The 22,920-nt window shown below is 43.4% G+C and overlaps 1 protein-coding gene across 1 annotated transcript in view; it reads left to right on the forward strand.

Annotated features, from left to right (window-relative positions):
- Positions 1-22,920, forward strand: part of HSF4 (heat shock transcription factor 4) — a 136,676-nt gene that overhangs the window by 43,473 nt on the left and 70,283 nt on the right. The window contains exons 4-5 of the mRNA XM_077455267.1: positions 16,958-17,082; positions 20,829-20,904. Coding sequence (XP_077311393.1) covers positions 16,958-17,082; positions 20,829-20,904 — 201 coding nt within the window. The remainder of the gene's footprint in view (positions 1-16,957; positions 17,083-20,828; positions 20,905-22,920) is intronic.

Here is a 22,920-nt window from a genome sequence, read left to right on the forward strand (position 1 = left end):
CTGATAGTGTGTATGGGGCTTTAAAGTGTTTTTTTCACTTTTGTGGTAAATTGGGTGTTAAATCTGACTTTATATTTGTTACTTGTCCCCATTCACATAGCATGACTTAAAGTGGAGTTCTGCTTAAAAAAAAATTATTAAAAGTCAGCAGCTACAAATACTGCAGTTGCTAACTTTTAATAATCAAAACAGAGAAATACTGCACTAGATAAGAGCAAACTAAACAAAAAATAATAATAAAGAGCTGCAGGAAACACCATCAAAATATCACTATGGTAAAAGTAAATTAAAAATAAAAATAAATTGCTGTGCTACAAAAGATACATTTCATATAGTCAAATGATACAGTGTATACATTTTAAAATGTCCCAATTGAAATGAATCAAAAAAGTGTCCGTATATAATTCAGTGAGCAAAACAATTGTGAAAAGACATTAAATATAAAAAAAAATTTTTTAAAAACACTTCAGTCCAATTCGAAAGAAAATACAGATGCCCATCAACTTGCAGCTCTTTGAAGAAATAAATCTGTAAGTGAGGGTCCTTACTAGTGATGGACGAACTTCCGACGGGACGTTTCGCGAACGCGAAACGCGAACGGACACAAACGTTCGCGAAAACGACCGTTCGCCGCGGGCTCCATTGACTTCAATGGGAGGCGAATTTCGCAAACCTTTAGGTCGAATTTGCGGCCACGGGGTAATTATTAGGGGGTAGCACGTAGTCCCACCACCTGGACAATAGCATAATACATGTATGAGGTGAATTTGGGATCGATAACTACAAGCATTTTTTTTTTATTTGGGAAATTGTTCTGACAATTCAGGACTATGGAGCTAATGAAGGCAATGGAGGAGAGGGAAGGTCAGGGACCAGGGTAGGCAAACAAGAGGGTGCAGGAGATACAGAGCACTGACAGCAGCACCGTAATACAGAGCACTGACATCAGCACCGTGACATACAGCGCTGACAGCAGCTCCGTGACATACAGCGCTGACAGCAGCTCCGTGACATACAGCGCTGACAGCAGCTCCGTGACATACAGCGCTGACAGCAGCTCCGTGACATACAGCGCTGACAGCAGCTCCGTGACATACAGCGCTGACAGCAGCACCGTGACATACAGCGCTGACAGCAGCTCCGTGACATACAGCGCTGACAGCAGCTCCGTGACATACAGCGCTGACAGCAGCTCCGTGACATACAGCACTGACAGCAGCTCCGTGACATACAGCGCTGACAGCAGCTCCGTGACATACAGCGCTGACAGCAGCACCGTGACATACAGCGCTGACAGCAGCTCCGTGACATACAGCGCTGACAGCAGCTCCGTGACATACAGCGCTGACAGCAGCTCCGTGACATACAGCGCTGACAGCAGCTCCGTGACATACAGCGCTGACAGCAGCTCCGTGACATACAGCGCTGACAGCAGCTCCGTGACATACAGCGCTGACAGCAGCACCGTGACATACAGCGCTGACAGCAGCTCCGTGACATACAGCGCTGACAGCAGCTCCGTGACATACAGCGCTGACAGCAGCTCCGTGACATACAGCGCTGACAGCAGCTCCGTGACATACAGCGCTGACAGCAGCTCCGTGACATACAGCGCTGACAGCAGCTCCGTGACATACAGCGCTGACAGCAGCACCGTAAGCAGCCCCAGGAGGAAGTCAGCACAGCACAGGGATGGTGTGATCCCCTCATAATAAGAACCCCCAGGAGGAAGTCAGCACAGCACAGGGATGGTGGGAGCCCCTCATAATAAGAACACCCAGGAGGAAGTCAGCACAGCACAGGGATGGTGGGAACCCCTCATAATAAGCAGCCCCAGTAGAAATATGACACCGCTCAACCTCTTCAAAGAGGAGGGTAGGGGCATATAGTACGGTGTGCTTTTTTGGGTCAGGGAAGTGAGCCAAATGAATTAAGAAGGTCTGTGTGCTTGATTCCAAAAATTGTTTATAGACATATACATGGTCTACTGATCACATGTGTTGAATTCCTCCGAGATCCATGCCTCATTCATTTTTAGAAATGTGAGGTAGTTAACACTGTCGTGAGCTAGGCGAGTACGCTTATCGGTCACAATCCCCCCTGCTGCGCTGAACGTCCTTTCGGACAGGACACTGGATGAGGGGCAAGCCAACAGTTCGATTGCAAATTGGGCAAGCTCTGGCCAGAGGTCAAGCCTGCCCACCCAGTAGTCTAGGGGTTCATCACTCCTCAGAGCGTCCACATCGGCCGTTAACCCAATGTAGTCGGACACCTGACGGTCTAGGCGTTCCCTGATGCTGGATCCGGATGACACCTGTCGATGGGTCGGCTGAAAGAATGACCTCATATCCGAAGTCACCAACACATCTTCAAACCGGCCTCTTCTTGCAGGCGCTGTTGGATTGGTACCCGCAAATCCTTCTCTGGGAGTGGGAATTGCTCCTCTGCCAGCGCACGCAAAAGCAGAATGCAGCATTTCTCGAAGCAAGGCCTGGAAGTGCTGCATTCTGACAGCCCTCTGCGACGGCGGTAACATTTCCGCCATTTTGTGTTTGTACCGGGGATCTAAGTACGTTGCCACCCAGTACTGGTCCTTGACCCTCATGCTTTTTATACGGGGGTCCCTATTAAAACACTGGAGCATGAAGGCCCCCATTTGCACTCAAGCGGAAGGTATGTGGTGGTGGTGGTGTTGTTGGTGGTAGTGTCTTTGGGGGTGCACATAGCAGAGAGTGAAGAAGAGGGTGCAGATCGAGAGGATGAGGAGGGTGCAGAAGAATAAGGCTGAGTGAGCCACTCAACCAAGTCTGGTGCGTCCTTTAAAGTAATTGAACGCACCTTCTGCAACTTCCCACTTTGGCTCAAGGCTGTTGCTCCTGCCCTACCCCTACCACCCCTGCGGAAGGGCCTGCCTCTTCCTCTGCCTGTCATTTTTTAAATCACCCTGTGACAAAACTCTTAGTCCCTATACCGCTGAAGGACTGCTGCAGTATAGGGCAGCGGTCAGCAGTAGTGCACGTCAACCCTATGTATTGTGGACCGATAGCGGTCCTTACAGAACAGCAGACTGTACTGCACTCAGGCCTATGTACCGTAGCACCCTATACCAAGTTACCAGTCCTTATAAAAACTTTTGTGGACCAAGCAGGTTGTGTGTTAGTGTTTAGCAGACTGTGCGTCAGTCCCTATACCGCTGAAGGACTGCTGCAGTATAGGGCAGCGGTCAGCAGTAGTGCACGTCAACCCTATGTATTGTGGACCGATAGCGGTCCTTACAGAACAGCAGACTGTAACGCACTCAGGCCTATGTACCGTAGCACCCTATACCAAGTTACCAGTCCTTATAAGAACTTTTGTGGACCAAGCAGGTTGTGTATTAGTGTTTAGCAGACTGTGCGTCAGTCCCTATACCGCTGAAGGACTGCTGCAGTATAGGGCAGCGGTCAGCAGTAGTGCACGGCAACCCTATGTATTGTGGACCGATAGCGGTCCTTACAGAACAGCAGACTGTACCGCACCCAAGCCTATGTACCGTAGCACCCTAGACAGACCAAGTTACCAGTCCTGATAAAGAGCTTTGTGGAACAAGTGAGTTGTGAATGATTAGCAGACTGCAGCAGAAGGGCAGCAGTCAAGTATAATATTCTTTCTATATTTGGAAGAAAGAATATTATACGTGTACAAGCCTATTACCGTACCACTGATACCAGTCCTGAAAAGAACCTTTGTGGAACTAATAGTAACAGCAAGTCTTTAAAATTATCCTCACTGCCTGACACACTGCTTCCTGCCTGTCCCTATACAAATTGGCAAAAAAGAGTAGGCTGGAACGATTAGCTGGAATAGCTCTTTTGTGGACCTGATAGTAACAGCTAATGATGATGATGATGATGATGATGAAGAAAGACTAATCTGGCTGAGCTGTCCCTAAAATAGCAGCATACAGCGCTCTGTCCCTTTATCTAAACTGACAAAAGAAACTCAGGCTGCTGACCTAACACCTATACCAGTCCTGAAAAGAACTTTTGTGTACCAAATAGCTAGCGTTTTCTCTGTCCCTACTCCACACAGGATCCTTTCCCTACAGTGACAGAAGAAAGAATGTAAAATGGCCACCGGATCGGGTGTATTTATAGGTTAGGGGGAATGTCCAAGTGTCCATGAGCTGTCATGTCTCAATTGGTTGTCCTGTAACACATGATAAACGTGTCACGAAAGGTTAAAGTTCTTGTATACATTAAACACGTAAGTCCGCCGGGGCGAACGACGGAAAAAGGCGTTCGAACCCGCGGACGGCGAAAGTCGGAAATTCGCCGCGAAACGACCGCCGGGCGAAACGTTCGTCCATCACTAGTCCTTACCAGTGCGAGTGGACTCCTTTGCAGCGGAGTCACAATCGCAAGCAGATTCAGCCCTCTGCAGGGACGGATGGATCTCTGATGCTTCAAGTCTGGCCAGCCACTTCTGAAGGTAGACAAGGAGACCCGACAGCGGAGGGCAGTGTGAAGATCAGCTGGTGGATAGGCTCGTCAGTCCCTCTTATGTACGGTGTCTTCTGGTGATAGACAGAAAATCTCTTCAGCAAGAGGCGGCAATCTTTGAATAATCGGAGAACATACCTGTCCCAGGGTCCAGCGATGCGGGGGATCAAAGCCTCGCTCGTCTCCCCCTCTGCTTGGCGGTGCCGGCATTGTGCGTATGTGACTGGCCACACAATCTGGCCACACAATCATCTGGGACCTGTGACGTGTCCCAGATGATTGCCTAGAGGGCGCAGGGAGAGGTGCCCAGGGAAGTGACGTAAGGAGCCGAGGTGAGTAAGGAGGCAGATTACGATAGACACCCTAGCAACAGGCATTAAGAGGCATTAAGAGGTGATTAAAAAAAAAAAATTTCCAAATGTTATTAATCATTTTTAATGCAGCTGAAAAATGCGAATATAATTTTTGGAGTTGAACTCCACTTTAACATATTATATTTATTAAATATTTAAAAATGCCGCTTACATTTCTGGACACTCTATTCTGGACCCTCGAGCAAGGAAAATATCCTGGGTAGTTCTCATTGTTTATGAGGGGACTGGAGCTGTGTTTGCCATAATTTTATCCTTTTTCTTATAACAAACACTGTAAATGCACTTCCTTCGATGTTATAAATATTTTAAATATGCAGTCTAATAGAACTAGCTGCCCCTTCAAGTGTATGTAGCGCCCACCACCTTTAGCTGGGTGCTAATTAGGTTTAGCTAGGTAAGTGTTAGGTAAATTTGCCAGGGCCTTACGTTTCTTTAGGCCTGGTTATTTGGTTTTGACGGAAGGAGTGATAGAGTAGAGGGGAGGGTGTGGCCACCTACACTCTGACCCTGAAATTTCTCCCTTACCTTCCATTGGAAATGTTCTGGAAGGAAGGCGGACTGGGGACTGGGGTGCAGACAGTTTGTATGGAAAGCCCTGGAGAAATCATTAACTTGTATTGGCAGGGGCAGGACTCGCATATAAGCTGGGGGTCACATGCCCTCTGAGAGAATGGGAGGAGTTGGACCCAGAGAAGGAGTAGACATGTAACCGCAAGGTCTGGGGGTTCAGAGACCCCAGCGCTGGACAGCAGGAACAGGACTGGAAGGCCTGAGGGTTCAGAGACCTCAGTGCTGGATAGTTCAATGGAAATGAAGCCACCATGTAACACCGGGAGAAGTGGACCAGGCATCTCAAGCTGGGATGTTTCCGACCATGCGGAGTGGGAAGTAGCTGCAAAAAAGGACGCATTAGACTGGGATCGGCTTTCTGTGGCAATCATGGACTGTCGGTGGGAGAGTGCAATGGGAGTGCAACCCAGCAGTGCTTATTTGTCCAGGACTTTCCTGAACTGACACGGGAGGATCGCAGGCAGGTGAGGCCTGGGGCTTCCAGCATCCACATATCCACGATGTCTTTCAGAGGGGCATTGGTCAGTTTACTATAGGAAAGAACTTTAATTACACTCAGGAACCAGAGAGAGAGAGGCAGTTTGTATGTCCCATAAGCAATCTTGTAACATACTGCAACTAAGGAAATAAAGTTCTATTAAGAGTTCATGGACTGTCTGCTGATTGTAATTTGTGCAGGGGTGGAAGAACGGAAGCAGTTAACAGAAAGGTATAAACACACCCAGCAGCTTCCAAGGCAGTAGCGTGCTACATGTATAAACACCAATAGTACAAAATATAGAAAAAAGCAGGCGCTAGTTACTCTCTAAAAAAAACAAAAAACTGTTACCACATCTATAAAGGATCAACTTAACACAAGTCAATATTGCATTGTATGACAAATCACAAAAAATAGTCCCATCCAATATGCCCGTTTGAAAACCTATATGGTGACTATTTCTTCTAGGGTGAATAGGCATTTTCTCTACATACCCAGGTGAAGTGTGCACCTCTGTGCTTATGAGGAAGATCTCTGTGTTTTCCTCTCCTTATCAGCTCTTCTCCGTAGAGATCCTAATAGTTCCCAACCTGGAGTGAGAAGTCTCATTCAATCATGGATTAAATAAGATACCCAAGAAATAGATCATAGTGTAGCAGATTTATTAAAACAAGGTGCAGACAAAGTTGGCTATTCACGTGGCTCGGGTACCTGTAAGACACCAGCACATATTCAGCTCAACCGTCAAGGCATAGTAGTGCCCCTGCTCGTGGCCACCGAGCCAACGTGTGTTCCAAAGGACAGATGTGTGACAGGTAATAGACTGGATATGACATCCCCATCCCAGCCCCTATGCATTTTGTGCATAGCACATCTTCAGGAAGCTTGTGAATACTATTAATAATATATATATATATATATATATATATATATATATATATATATATATATATATATATATAATAAAATATACGGTAAATAATATTATTAATTAATCCTGTCTGTACTATGCAGGCATTGCTTCATTATATAAAACATGCAAACTGCAGGCAGGTAGCGCTGTGATTGGGATTTGCTAACCACTTAGGCCATGGGTTCTCAACCTGTGGCCTTCAAGTTGTTGTGGAATTACAAGGTCCATCATGCTTCTGCTTTTGGGAGTCATAGTTGTAAGTCAGCCTTGCAATGCCTCAAGGGACTTTTAGTTCCACAACAGCTGGAGGGCCACAGGTTGAGCACCCATGACTTAGGCACTGTGCTGCCCTTTGTTATAAATTGTAAGCAGATTTCAACACTGTCTGTCCTAACAAATGGTTAAAGGTGTAGAGGCTGAGCTTCTTGCATTGCATGTTAATGAGGACAGACCTGAAGCAGACTCAATCTAACATTGTTTCAAAAAACCTTGCAGTCGGCCAAGACACCTCCTCCTGAGAAACATCAGGCTCCATTTATACTTGTGTGACTCCAAAGTTGTGCCAACTTTGGAGTTTACCTTTGATGTAACTTTGGTGCAACTCTGACAAAACTGTGAATGGGTGCAACTTGGATATGAATTTGGCTTTGACCAGTGATAATGGACAACTGTTGCATTGTATAACATTCAGGTACTACTTTCCAGCAACTTTTGAGGATTAACATTGAAGTCTACAGCCCTCAAGTTGCATGAAAGTCGTATGAAAAGTAGTGCATGAACTACTTTGAAGTTGCTGCAACTTTAAGTTGCACATATATGAATGTTTATCATTGGAAAAACACGGGGGAACCACTGATGTCGAAAGTTGCATGACAAGTTGGACAAGTGTGAAAGAGGCCTAAAAGGTAAGAAATATTTTTTTAAAAACTTTGTGAATAGGAACACAAAAAGATATAGTGGGGTTTTCTCAAATTTGACTGCAAGAGTGGAATTTCACTTTAAAGTGTATGCAGTGCATTTCATTTTGAATGACAGCTAAGGTACATCCCCAACACACCACAGAGATCCTGTATTATAACGTACCATACTTCATTTAATAAAAATTTCAATTGCCTAAAGTACCTTTTTTGTGCATTAGCAGGTCATTAAAATGTGCTACCTTAACACAACACCTGTTAACACACCATGTAATGTGCAACAATTTGCATACCACACTGCACATCCAATATGTGAACCCAGACCGTAAGGGCATGTCATGAAGGAAATACAAGGACATTTTTTTTCTTGTTTTTTATTGCATGATGAGTGCTGACCTCCTCCTGAAGGTGTTGCCTAGCTGTCTCTGGCTTCATTAGTTTAGAAGTCTCTGATCATGTAAATACAGCTGTAAAGTCAGAATTTCTTGTTTTTTTTACTAGGCTAAGGGTTCAAACGGGATTGAAACCAGACAATTACTATGACAAACAGCAAGCTTCATTTTGAAGGAAAGCAAACCAAAACACTTCAAAAACTATTAGGACTTATGGCTGCAGACATTAAATTGTTAATACAGGTTATGTTTAGAGCTCTGATTTTAGAAATGTTCGAATGGGTTTTACTTGCACCAGAGTTCTTCTTTAACTCTTTTATGATCATTGTGGTCATTGATGCCTAGATGCCCAGGGAAAATTTAGCAGCTTCAGATTGTGCCAGTTAACTTGATAAAAACAAAAACATTTTTAGGAGATGTTATTTCATTCGCTGTTTTATAAAAAAAAAAAAATCATTATAGGGTGACAAAAAGTTAAATGTATTAAATTATGTATTATATTTTGTTTTCTATCTTTTCAATTAACCATTTTATGATTTTCTTCTATTATTAGACAATTAGGACTTGGTCACACTATATGCGGGGGGGCATTTCCAGCACAGGCCCAATGCATAGATAAGGCAAAATGCCTTGCTTTCTATGGTGTTAATTCACACCACAGTGTTGCTATGGCGTGTGCTAAAAAAAACAAAGGACTACATGTAGTACTTTTTTCCATGCAGTGGGTTGCAATGTGAACCAACACATTGCAACATTACCGCCGTGAATCAAACTCTACTAAAACGTCACATTTCAATAAAGTTCTGGGAAATAGAAAAATAAGCAGTGTGATTTGCCGGGATCAGCGCATCAGCACTGTGTCTTACAACACATACCAGCGGGCATGGGTTCAGCACAGCTTGCTGGTATGAATGGCCCTGACAGTTACAATTAAAACTGATGGGACACTGGAGTCTTAAAGATGCAGTATTAATCTGTCTTCTTTCTTATTCTTTTCTTCAGTGAAGACTCCAGCCTGTATGTGCTTAATTTGTCACTGATGTCATAGTGAGCACATAAATATGATGACAGGCAGGATTGAGCAGTGCAGTAGTGCAAAGTGTTATCTGCTGGCTATCAAAGGGGGACATTTATTAAGGTTAAATCAATGGATTTTTCCTGACAGATATTGGCTCAAACTTGTCTTGCATACACACGGTTACACAAAGTTGGTCAGAAATTGCAAACATCAAGAACGCGGTGACGTACAATACGTACCAAGAGAAAAATTAAGTTCAATAGCCAGTGCGGCTCTTCTGCTTGATTCCGAGCATGCGTGGAATTGTGTGCACACGATTGGAATTCCAACAACGGATTTTGTTGTCGTAAAATTTGAGAACCAGATCTCAAATTTTGCGCGATGGAAATTCTGATGGAAAATGTGGGATGGAGCCTACACACAGTCGGAATTTCAGGCAAAAAGCTCCCATCAAACATTTTCCGTCAGAAAATCAGACCGCGTGTACGGGGCATAAGAGTAATTAACAGAACTGAACAAAAAAAAACATTGTCCGGCAAAGTTGGGGCCCTTAAAGAAAGCATAACAGTTTCCAGTAGCCAACAGATTAACTTGTATGCTCTTAATCTTTTACCAGACCCAGGGCACCCTCTTTTAAATCTTCAGACGTGCTCTGAATCAGTAAAAGTCAAGTTCAAGTTGGATAAGCATAGAAGCTGCTTTGATCGCTCTCTCTTCAATACTGCTGAGTCCCTCTTTTCCTTCCTTAGAACTGGTGGGAGTGTTCTCTATTTCAGTCTTTGTAAACAAAAGAGGTACTAGATTGTTCCCAAATATAGGGGGAATTAAGGCAACCCCACTGGGGCAGAACTATTACACAGGAAGCAAGAAAAGTCAGTGGCCAAGAGGCATCTCACCACAGTAGGCACTCTCTGAAATCCAGGCATTTTCATGTAGGTTTGCAAAAGGGTCCATCCTCACAAGCTAGCACCCAGCAGTAGTAGCCAGTGGTCCTCTTCATCAAACTCTGGCCTAACACCACTGTTCCCCCTTCACTGCAACCTTGTGGTGCTCTGTCTCAGCTACTAAGCTCAGGAAAATGGGTGCAGCAGCACTTGATCCCCACAGTGGCTTCCTTCCTCTATTCTGCAGACCGGTGGCACAGGCTTATTCCAGCATCACAGTTCACTGTCTACTTGCTGTTTTGCATTGGCCAATCACCATCTACCTCTAGGCTCACACCAGACCCAACCAAGATGATTACCCCCCTGCACTAGAGTTTGGATAAATGGACATTACAAAAGGGTCTCCCTAAAGATGGTTGCTGTATGTCTGCATAATAGATATTCAGTTTAACCCTGCTTGCAGAAGGATAATACAGCAGGAACAAGGAAGAAGTTCCACAACAGTTATCAGCTACAGTCCAGGTTACATATCAATAATTTAACTTTGGTTCTGAGAAACTAGGCACTGTAGGATCCCTATGTAGGACCTTGAGGTTTTTGGAATTAAAGGTTAAATCTACTGTTATAAAATACATTAAGGATTAACAGTTAAGAGGGTATTTTAATGTTAAATCACAAATTTACTCTTATGCCACGTACACACGATCGGATTTTCCCATGGGAAATATTGGCTGTGAGCTTGTTGGCTGAAAGTCCGACCATGTGTATGCTCCATCGAACATTTGCTGTTGGACTTTCCGCCAACAAATGTTGGCTAGCAGGTTCTCAAATTTTGCTCCAACAAAACTTTGTTGTCAGGAAGTCAGATCGGGTACACAAAAGTTCACGCATGCTGGGAAGGTTTTGCATAGACTTTAAAATCCTCCTGCCTACCTATAAGGCTCTCAATGGCTTGGAACCCAGTTATCTGTTTAAACATTTATACACTACTTCCCCCCCCCCCGTGACCTCAACTCAAATTCTGGTCTTCTGTGTGGCTCTTCTACACACCTTAACTTGATGGGAGACCGAGCCTTCTACTGCTATGCTCCAAAACTCTGGAATTCACTTCCAAAGAACATCAGAGAGTCATCGTCTCTAAACTCATTCAAATTAAATCTAAAAACGTTTTTCCTTAGGTAAACTTTCATGTAATTGTCACTTTTTCCCTTGTTTTATCCTGTGTAATTCCTGGATTTTCTTTGTAAAGCTCTTTAAGAAGCTACCCTTTAAAGATATGAAATAATTTGTAGATCCCCAGAGGCCGCTCTTTTTCATAAGTTACCTGATGAGGTTCCCAGGAAGTCAGTGAGAATTATCACGTGTATATTGTTAGCGGCGAGTAGGTATGGGCTTTATGTTTGGGTCGAACATGAGTTTGACTCAAACATTGGCTGTTCTCCTGTTAGCCGAATAGCAAACAATTTGGGATGTTTTCAGCAAATTCGAAAGCCACGGAACACAGTTTAATAGTCTATGGGAGAAATCAAAAGTGCTAATTTTTTATTATGTTAATATGCAAGTTATTGCATATTAAAAGGACCTGCAGGAAAAGATAGTTGACCTGTATAAAACAGGAAAGGGAAATAAAAAGATATCCAAAGAATGGAGAATGCAAATCAACAGTGTTAAAACTCTAATCAAGAAGTGCAAAATGAGGGGTTCTGTTGAAAGCAAACCACGGTCAGGTAGACCAACTAAAATTTCAGCCACAACTGCCAGGAAAATTATTCGGGATGCAAAGAAAAACCCACAAATAACTTCAGGTGAAATACAGGACTCTCTGAAAACATGTGGTGTGGCTGTTTCAAGATGCACAATAAGGTGGCACGTGAAGAAAGATGGGCTACATGGTCGAGTCGCCAAAAGAAAGCCATTACTATGCAAATGCCACACAGTATCCCGCTTACAATATGCCAGACAGCACAGACAGGCCTCAAACCTTCTGGCACAAAGTCATTTGGAGTGATGAGACCAAAATTGAGCTTTTTGGCCACAATCATAAGCACTAGACATATGCAGAGTAAAATATTTCGTTTCGGAATTTCGTTTTCGTCCGAAAAATGAATTTATTTAGTTACTCCCGAAATTCGTTTTTATTTATTTAGTTTTTCGTTCAAAAATTGCATTAGTCCGAAAATCCACATGAATTACGATCGAATCTGTCTTTGAAGGCTTATGGTGTCTGTCGAATGTATAAAGAAGATTCGACGGAGCTAGTATATAGCATACTTCGTGTGAACTTTAGAACCCTATTAAAGTCTATAGGACTCCAATGTTCACAATCTAAAGTGCTAATTTTAAAGGCTAATTTTCAAGTTACTGTCCTAAAAAGTGTTTGGGGACCCGGGTCCTGCCCCAGGGGACATGTATCAATGCAAAAAAAAGTTTTAAAAACGTCAGTTTTTTCGGGAGCAGTGATTTTAATAATGAATAAAGTGAAACAATAAAAGTGTAATATTCCTTTAAATTTCGTAGGGGGGGGGGGGGGTGTCTATAGTATGCCTGTGAAGGGGCGCATGTTTCTGGTGCTTAGAACTGTCCCTGCACAAAGTGTCATTTATGCAGGAAAAAAAGTCCTTTAAAATCACTCGTAGCTATTATGAATTGTCGGCTCCGTAATACAGAGAATACTCATTGAAAGTCATTGATAAAAAAAATAAATAAATAAATTTTAAAAAAAGCGTGGGGGTCCCCCAAATTCAATTACCAGGCCCTTCAGGTCTGGCATGGATATTAAGGGGAACCCTGCGTCAAATTTTAAAGAAAATTTGGCGTGGGGTTCCCCCTAAATATCCATACCAGACCCTTCAGGTCTGGTATGGATATTAAGGGGAACCCCGCGTCAAATTAAAAAAAAAATGACGTGGGGGTCCCCCTAAAAATCCATACCAGACCCTTTATCCGAGCACGCAACCTGGCAGGCCGCAGGAAAAGAGGGGGGACGAGAGAGCGGCCCCCCTCCCTCCTGAACCGTACCAGGCCACATGCCCTCAACATTGGGAGGATGCTTTGGGGGTCTGTGACCCCTCAAAGCACCTTGTCCCCATGTTGATGAGGACAAGGGCCTCATCCTCACAACCCTGGCCGGTGGTTGTGAGGGTCTGCGGGCGGGGGGCTTATCAGAATCTGGAAGCCCCCTTTAACAAGGGGACCCCCAGATCCTGGCCCCCCCCCCTGTTTGAAATGGTAAGGGGGTACAAAAGTACCCCTACCATTTTACAAAGAAAGTGTAAAAAATAGTTAAATAAGACAAACACACTTTTGAAAAATTCCTTTATTAAAAATAAAAAAAAATAAAAAAAAAAAGATTCCAGCGGTGGTAATCCACTCTTGCTATCCAGTGACGGATGATCATCTCTCCGGGTTCCAGCGACGCTGATCTCATCCAGCGCAGCGAATCCATCCACCTTCTGTCTCCACTGAGGAGACACTGCGGAGATTTCGGCGGCCTGACGTTTGTTATATGCGGAGGGCGGGGTCACCCATCACCTGACCCCGCCCCCCTCTGACGCAAGGGGAAACCCGGGCTTCCCCGTGACGTATGGGTGACCCCGCACTCCTCTGATGTAATGGAAACCTGCCTGTGTTACATCAGAGGGGTGCGGGGTCACCCATACGTCACGCGGAAGCAGGGGTTTCCCCTTGCGTCAGAGGGGGCGGGGTCAGGTGACGAGTGGCCCCGCCCTCCGCATATAACAAACGTCAGGCCGCCGAAATCTCTGCAGTGTCTCTTCAGTGGAGACAGAAGGTGGATGGATTCGCTGCGCTGGATGAGATCAGCGTCGCTGGAACCCGGAGAGATGATCATCCGTCGCTGGATAGCAAGAGTGGATTACCACCGCTGGAATCTTTTTTTAAATTTTTTTTTATTTTTAATAAAGGAATTTTTCAAAAGTGTGTTTGTCTTATTTAACTATTTTTTACACTTTCTTTGTAAAATGGTAGGGGTACTTTTGTACCCCTTTACCATTTCAAACAGGGGGGGGCCGGGATCTGGGGGTCCCCTTGTTAAAGGGGGCTTCCAGATTCTGATAAGCCCCCCGCCCGCAGACCCTCACAACCACCGGCCAGGGTTGTGATGATGAGGCCCTTGTCCTCATCAACATGGGGATAAAGGTGCTTTGAGGGGTCACAGACCCCCAAAGCATCCTCCCAATGTTGAGGGCATGTGGCGTGGTACGGTTCAGGAGGGAGGGGGGGCCGCTCTCTCGTCCCCCCTCTTTTCCTGCGGCCTGCCAGGTTGCGTGCTTGGATAAAGGATCTGGTATGAATTTTTAGGGGGACCCCCACGTCAATTTTTTTTTTAATTTGATGCGGGGTTCCCCTTAATATCCATACCAGTGTGTGAGTGTTCTCTGTATTACGGAGCCGACAATTCATAATAGCTGCGAGTGATTTTAAAGGACTTTTTTTCCTGCATAAATGACACTTTGTGCAGGGACAGTTCTAAGCAGCAGAAACATGCGCCCCTTCACAGGCATACTATAGACAACCCCCCCCCCCCCCTACGAAATTTAAAGGAATATTACACTTTTATTGTTTCACTTTAATCATTATTAAAATCACTGCTCCCGAAAAAACGATAGTTTTTAAAACTTTTTTTTGCATTGATAAATGTCCCCTGGGGCAGGACCCGGGTCCCCAAACACTTTTTAGTACAGTAACTTGCAGAATCTTTTCTCTCTGTCAAATCTTTTTTCTCTGTCGAATATTTTCTCACATTCGACCACAGGTTCTATAGACACAGATTATTGTCAGAGTCACGTCGAATCTCCTATTCTATATCGAACTGTTGTAACAATGAAAACAAAAATAAAGCATTTATTTATGTCGGATCTTTCGTTTTTTAGATTCTGTGCTTTCGTTATCGTTTGTCAAAACGAAAACGAAAATAGCTGAAATTTGGACGAAAATGCATTCGGACGAAAACGAATGCACATGTCTAATAAGCACTACATTTGTAGATGAGTCAACAAGACCTATGATGAAAGGTACACCATTCCTACTGTGAAACACGGAGGTGGATTGCTGATGTTTTGAGGTTGTGTGAGCTACAAAGGCACAGGAAAATTGGTCAAAATGAATGGCAAGATGAATGCAATATGTTATCAAAAAATGCTGGAGGAACATTTGCATTCATCAGCCAGGAAGCTGTGCATGGGACGTACTTGGACATTCCAACATGACAATGACCCAAAACACCGGGCCAAGTCAACCGGCCATTGGCTACAGCAGAATAAAGTGAAGGTTCTGGATTGGCCATCTCAGTCTCCTGACCTCCATATCATTGAGCCACTCTGGGGAGATCTCAAATGTGCAGTTCATGCAAGACAGTCCAAGCATTTACAGGAACTGGAGGCTTTTTGCCAAGAGGAATGGGCAGCTTTACCATGTGAGAAGATAAAAAGCCTCATCCACAAATACCACAAAAGACTTCAAGCTGTTATTGATGTTAAAGGGGGCAATACACGGTATTAAGAACTGGGGTATTTTTGATCAGGGTCATTTGGGTAGTTTCTGTTGTGATTATGATTTAAAAAGAGTAAACACAACCATGAGTGAAAGAAAAGTTTGTGTGTTATCATTCCTATCCTCTGAAAAATGGGCAAGAAGTCATAAATTCTGCCAGGGTATGTAAACTTATGAGCACAACTGTATATGCCAATTTTTTTGATTTTGTTTCTGAGCTCTTGCTGTTTATCAACTTTTTGACACAATATTTTATACACATGGACACATTTTTGATGTGGCATTCGAAACTGTAAACATGTTTCTTAAATCAAAGACTGTGTGTGTTATTAGAGTACCATTTCAAAATAATGCTGTTTTTGTTAAGCCAAATGTTATTTAAAGTAGAAGTAAAGTCATTTTTATAAGTTTAACCTACAGGTAAGCCTATAATAAGGCTTACCTGTAGGTAAAAAAAATTACCCTCGCAACTGCTGACTGCAGCGGCGCATGCACACAGGAGATTCTCAACGGAAAGTCCGGCAGACGCCTGACCCTGCCCTAAGGAAAGCTCCCGCGCGCATGCGCGGGAGTGACAATATCGCGGCTCCGGCCACTCACAGTGCCGGAGCCACGATACCCGGAAGACAGGCAGAGGGAACATATCAGCTCCCTCGGCATGGATCGGGCCAGATGTCGGGGCCTCGTTCTAAGGTAAGTATTTCATAATGAGCTAGTATGCGGTGTATGCTAGCTCATTATGCCTTTTCCTTTGCAGGTCGAAAAAAATACTTCAGCGGGTTTACTCCCGCTTTAACCACTAAACTCTTTAGGAAACCAGCTGATGTCCCCTTAAACAAACACACAGCTGACTCTAGCACAATATGGGTGACAGCAGCCCAAAACGCTCTAACATCTCTCAGTAGTCTGTACTCACAAAATGTCCAGGGATAGTTGGTTGCCTCCCTCCAACTTCCAAGCGACACTGGAAGATTTGACTGCTCAATGACCAGGCCATTTTTTGCGATTCTGCACTGCGTCGCTTTAACTGACAATTGTGCGGTCATGTGATGCATGGCACCCCCACAGTGCAGCGGGTGCGTGCACGCCTGCTATCCCGCTTAAAGGAGCCAACACACAGCTATGACGGTTCGTGGGATTGTGCTGATCTGCCACAGTATAATGACGGCGGCTGGTCGGCAAGTAAAGAGTCATAATCATTAGATGAAGATTTTTCTTTTGTTTTATGAAAAAGATATAAAAAAAATTCCAAATACGGATTGAACGAATCAACCAAATTTAACAAAAATAAAGAACTAGATTAACGAATCTAAATGAAATGAAAAACAATGTTTTTCGTTATGCACATGTCTAGGGTGTATAGCTAATTTTATCGACATATAAATGTCATTAAAATTGTCATTTTGTCATTTTGCTCAGGTGTCTGTTGTAAAGAGTGAAGAGACCAAACTTCGACATGAGGATGTAAGCCGACTCCTGTATGAAGTCCAGACCCTGAGGAATCAACAAGAGAACACAGAATGCCAGATGCAAGATATGAAACAGTGAGTTCTAGTATGCAGGCTGAGATGGATAGGGCCAAGATTTTTTTTCTTTCTCAGAGAATAGGTTCGGGAACTCCCTCCTCACTTTGTGTTTCCACCCCCCTACCCACCTCTGAGCACTGTCCCTTGGTTCTTACCCTACCCACCTCTGAGCACTGTTTCTTGGTTCATCCCCTACCCACCTCTGAGCACTGTCCCTTGGTTCTTACCCTACCCACCTCTGAGCACTGTCCCTTGGTTCTTCCCCTACCAACCTCTGAGCACTGTCCCTTGGTTCTTCCCCTACCAACCTCTGAGCACTGTCCCTTGGTTCTTCCCCTACCCACCTCTGAGCACCTACCCTTGTTTCCACCCCCTACCCAGCTTCCAGTATGGCCCCTTTTAGAAAATATAGAGCCAAGCATCATATTTTCGTGCTAAGCAATTTGTAAGGAATTTAGTAATGATAACAAAAAAAGCAATAAAAAAGATCCTCCGCAGCCAGCAGTAATAACCCCCCCCCCCAGCAACAATAGACCCACAGCAGCATCAAAAGATCTCCCAGCAGCCAGCATCAATAGACTCAATAGACTCTCCAGCAGCCAGCAATAGTAGACCCCTCCCTAAACAGTAGATCCCTTCCAGCAACAATTGACCCCCCAGTAACAAAAGATCCTCCACCAGCAATAATGGATTCTAAAGGTGTTTATTTGTCATTTTCATTATAAACAACCTAAACAAAGAAATAAGAATATGCCATTTACATTTTGATGGCGGTAATAACGATAGCTACGCAGAGCTCATCAAAAGATACTGATTAGGATAACTTATATTTAACTAATGCAGAATAGCGTGACCTTAGCCTCAAAAAAGTCGAAGCGAATTGTACAACATAACAGGCGTGCTGTAGCAACTAGAGATAAAGAAAAAGGCAACCCCCCCACAGCCATTGACACACAACCACACGCTGCACCATGCATACATATACACATGCACACACAAACATTGCTCTCACCAGCTGCATTAGAAAATGTACCACAGACCCAGAGATAATTGAGAGGAGACCAAATCTGCCACCTGAGAAGCCGTGCTATCCAACCATGGCTGCCACACTGTAGCACATTTTTTTTGAGCAGGCCAGCTCCTTGTAGATAAGTTTGTATAGCGGCAGTGCCAGGTTGATCAGACGGCACACATATGACAGGGTAAGAGGAGCTGAATTTCTCCAATGTAGCAGGATGACCTTTTTGGTGAAGAAAAGGATCAAACAAAATCTAATACCTTTGCATTAAAGAGGAACATAATAATCCAAGACCCCAAGTAAACAGACTTCCGGGGTTTTAGGAGCTTGCAGGTCAAAGTGGGTTGTTAACATATCAAACAAGTCAGTCCAGAACTGGGACAGGCTTGGGCAGGACCAAAACATATGCATGGCCTTGGCCGAGACTTCTCCACACCTAGGATAGGAAGCCTGCTCTGTCAATCCCATACAATTCCGTTTAGCGGGAGTATAATGCAGTTGGGGAATGAATTTAAAATGTATAAATGTATCCGCTGTGCTAATATCTTGCATGAAGGTTTTCGGTGACCTCTTCTCAATCTTTGTCTGCAAGGTCAGGAATTAGTGCCTGCCACTTAGCACAAGAAGATGCGAAGGGATGAGGACCTGCAGATTGTAGGGCATTATAAAACGTGGATACCAGTTTATCAGCATAAGGTCTGCCATAAGATGCTCTCAAGGAGATGTGGTCAAGTCCACACCCAGCAGTCCAAATTGTGCTTCTACTGCATGACGTAATAAGAGGTATTTGAAAAAAAAAGAAAAATATTGCAGATATCAACTTGTTCCTTCAGAGCATCAAAGGAACCAGCAACAATAGATTTCCACGCAAAAATAGATCCCAGCCAGCATCAGTAGACCCTCCATCAAACCCCATCACCTCTTGCCATTGCATACATGCAGTGCTGCAGGTGCCGGAACTGCGTTCCCCCACGTTCCTGCTGAAAAAAAGCCCTGTATAAGGTTGTACCTAATATGTAGGAAAACTAGGTATGTCACAAAGGTAATGCCTTGATGGATAAAGCTTATAATAGTATTTTATTATCCCATTACTTTTCTTTAATTATTAACTCTTTACCTGGTATCATTAAATAAAAATAACAGAAAATGGTGGAAGATGGTGAACTCTACTGAACTCCATTCAGCTAGTTCTGCAGCACACATACCACAGCTTTGTTCTGTGTCCACAATCTGGTGCTGGATGAATAACGTATCCAGCCGGGGGTTGTAGCTAATTTAATTACCTTTTGTACATGATTGGGTATGCAAAGTGAGTACCCAGTACTTCAGCACCTAATACACCCAATATTCTGCTGTTCCCTACATACTGTTGTCCACTCCAAGCTGGCGCTTGAATTACTGACAGCTCATTGTAACCCAGAGATATATATAAATAGATAAATAGCCATGGGCTGTTATCGTGAAGTTACACTTCAAGCACATACAAATATTGCTGTGCGGATGCCTTAAGAATGCACACAGCTGTCACAAATAATCGCAGTTATGTGTGTAATATGTTTATTTCCTATGATCGTCAGCTCCATGTTGTGGTTATAATGCAGCAATGCAGTATTTTCCTCAATCAGTAAAATACTGTATTATGGCCACTAGATGGCGCTGACAATCATAGGAAATGAACATATTACACTCAATATGTCAAATATTCATAAAATCTGTGTGATTGCGGCTGCACAGCATATGTTTTTAGAAATAGACTAAACGTCAGCAAACATTTTTTCTTGGTGACAAATCTTTGCATGTACATCTTTTGCACAGCAAAATAGTCCTTAGTCCAAAATTAACCTTTTACAAAATCACAGCAGTGATGTTATGCTGTTAAGGGGAGATTGGATCAATATTCGCAAAAATGCCGCCTATTAATTCACTAGGAGCTAGTGACATCTCTGTGTAAACTACAAAGTGTTATATGGTTTAATCATGTTACTAGTTCATAGAGATTTATAGGCTGAATACGAGTTGAATACACTATATTAACAAAAGTATTGGCACCCCTGCCTTTATACACACATGTACTTTAATGGCATCCATGAAAGTGTCCAAAATGACTTGGTATGCTGACGCCTTAAGAGTTCCTTCACTGGAACCAAAAGGCCATGCCCAACCCCTGAAATACAGCCCCACACCATAATCCCCCCCCCCCCCCCTTCCACCAAATGATTTGGACCAGTGTACAAAACAAGGTCCATAAAGACACGGATGAGCGAGTTTGGGGTGAAGGAACTTGACTGGCCTGCACAGAGACCTAAACCCAATAGAACATCTTTGGGTTATACTGTATTAGAGTGGAGACTGCGAGCCAGGCCTTCTTGTCCAACATCAGTGCCTGGCCTCAAAAATACACTTCTGGAAGAATGGTGGAGGCAGACCTGCCCTCCCCCTCCAAGAAGTTCTGCAGCAGCAAAGCCTGGCTCAGTGCAGGACACACTACTCACCAGGCAGGCAGATCTGTCACCCTACAGCCGCCCGCAGAGGAGTCCGAGAAGGAGAAGCAAATCTCCAGAGGACACAAAAACTGAGCTAAGGGGGAGTGGGAGTACCGATACTTGTGCGAATGATTAGTATCGGCACCGATACTGATACTGATATAAACCCAAGTTTAAACCCATTAAAATCTCAAATAAGCTTTAATATGTAAATTTTAAGTATTTTCCAATCTTTTTAATTCTTTATCTCTTTTTTTTGCCAGGCAGAATGAAGTTCTATGGCGTGAAGTTGTCTCTCTCAGACAGAACCATTCCCAGCAGCAGAAAATTATCAACAAGGTTAGTTCATTGGTCATCTTCTTTCTAAAACTTGATTATGGAACGATTTTCTCTTCTTGAGCTACAGCTAGGGCTAAAGTATAATAAAAAATAAAAATATCCAAAAAAGCATCTTATTAACCCAAAGCCATCAATATTTAAATATGGTAGGTACCATTGTTGGCTTGCTTTGGAAGCTGTATGGGCTGTCACACTGATCCTGGATCAATACTTGATGATTTGCTACACTGGGAAAACCATGTGCATGTAGGGTGACTTGACTATGAATATGCACCTGCTTTTCAAGTAGTAAAGCAAGTGAGAAAAAAATGATCTCCTGAGCATGCTCCTTTAAGCCCTTGTACACACGGTCGGACATTCCGACGGAAAATGTCGGATCGGACCGTGTTGTCGGATAATCAGACAGTGTGTGGGCTCCATCTGACTATTTCCGTCTGAATATCCGACCGACAAAGTTTTAGAGCTGGGCTATAAAATTTTCCGACAACATGATCCAATCAGACTTTGTCCGATCGTTTGTAGAGAATTCCAATCAGACAAAGTGCCATGCATGCTCAGATCAAATTCCTAGACCAAATCTATTGGCTACTAGCCTGAACGTAGTCCCGTCGTAACGAAATAACGTCACCACGTTCTGAACGATCGGATTTTCCGACAACTTTGTCCGACCGTGTGTATGCAACACCAGTTTCGGACAAAATCCGTCGGACAAAATCCGATGGATTTTGTTGTCGGAATGTCCGACCGTGTGTACAAGAGCTTAGACTTCCTTTACGCTGGCGATTCTTGCTGGTACAGAAACTAGCTGCCCTCTTAAAGTGTGCGTGAACAGCCATGGCCAGCAGATGCACCATATTTATACTCTATACAAATCAATCGCTCATCTGCTCTGGCCAGCCAACTTGTTCTGCTCTGACCATATAATTGTCCAGTTTGTATGTGGTCCCATCACAGATTGATGCTACGTCCAGCGATGATGTTTAGATGCATCTGAATGCAGCAGGCCATCCAACCTGAATGAGACCTTATAAACAAGATAGCAAAGTTGGCTTCTATGTTTTTAGATCCACTTATATGTATATAAAGAAGAACAATATAGGAACATGAGCGATGTGAATCCTGAAGGTCAAAAAAGCTTTGGAGCTACTTTTGTAGCTATATTCAGGCAGATTGGTGCATTGTTAGCCCTTGTACACACGGTCGGACATTCCGACAACAAAATCCGTGGGATTTTTTCCGACGGATTTTGTCCGAAACTGGTGTTGCATACACACGGTCGGACAAAGTTGTTGGAAAATCCAATAGTTTGGAACGTGATTACGTTAGTTCGTTGCAACGGGAATACGTTGCGGCTAGTAGCCAATAGCTTTGGTCTAGGAATTTGATCTGAGCATGCGTGGCACTTTGTCCGATCAGAATTCTCTACAAACAATCGGACAAAGTCCGATCAGATCACGTTGTCGGAAAATTTTATATCCAGCCCTCAAACTTTGTCGGTCGGACATTCCGACGGAAAAAGTCAGATGAAGCCCACACACGGTCGGATTATCTGACAACACGGTCCGATCGGACATTTTCCGTTGGAATGTCCGACCGTGTGTACAAGGGCTTAAACATTTTCCCCTCAGAGAAATGCACTGAAACATGCAATTTTTCTTTTAGCATTTTGCCACATTTTTCTCCTCAAATGCAAAAAATAAATGAAACTAAATAATAATCAATAAATAATAATAATAATAATAAAATAAATAAATAATAAAAAATAATACATACATAAATAAATAAATAATAAAAAATAATACATACATAAATAAACAAATAACTATATTCCCTAAAATAAATACATAAATGAACCCCTAACCCTGGTCTTTATTTATTTTTTTATGTATTCTTTATTTCTCATTATTCTTATGTATTTGTTTATTTAGTTAGTGTTAACCTCTAACCCTAGCCCTGATGTGTATTTATTATTTATTTATTTATTTTGCTAGGGTTAGGGATACCCCTAACAAAAAA

The sequence above is a fragment of the Lithobates pipiens genome, unplaced genomic scaffold (genome assembly GCF_037356315.1).
Source record: "Lithobates pipiens isolate NorthernLeopardFrog02 unplaced genomic scaffold, aLitPip1_a1.2 Scaffold_10, whole genome shotgun sequence".
Taxonomy (NCBI): Eukaryota; Metazoa; Chordata; class Amphibia; order Anura; family Ranidae; genus Lithobates; species Lithobates pipiens.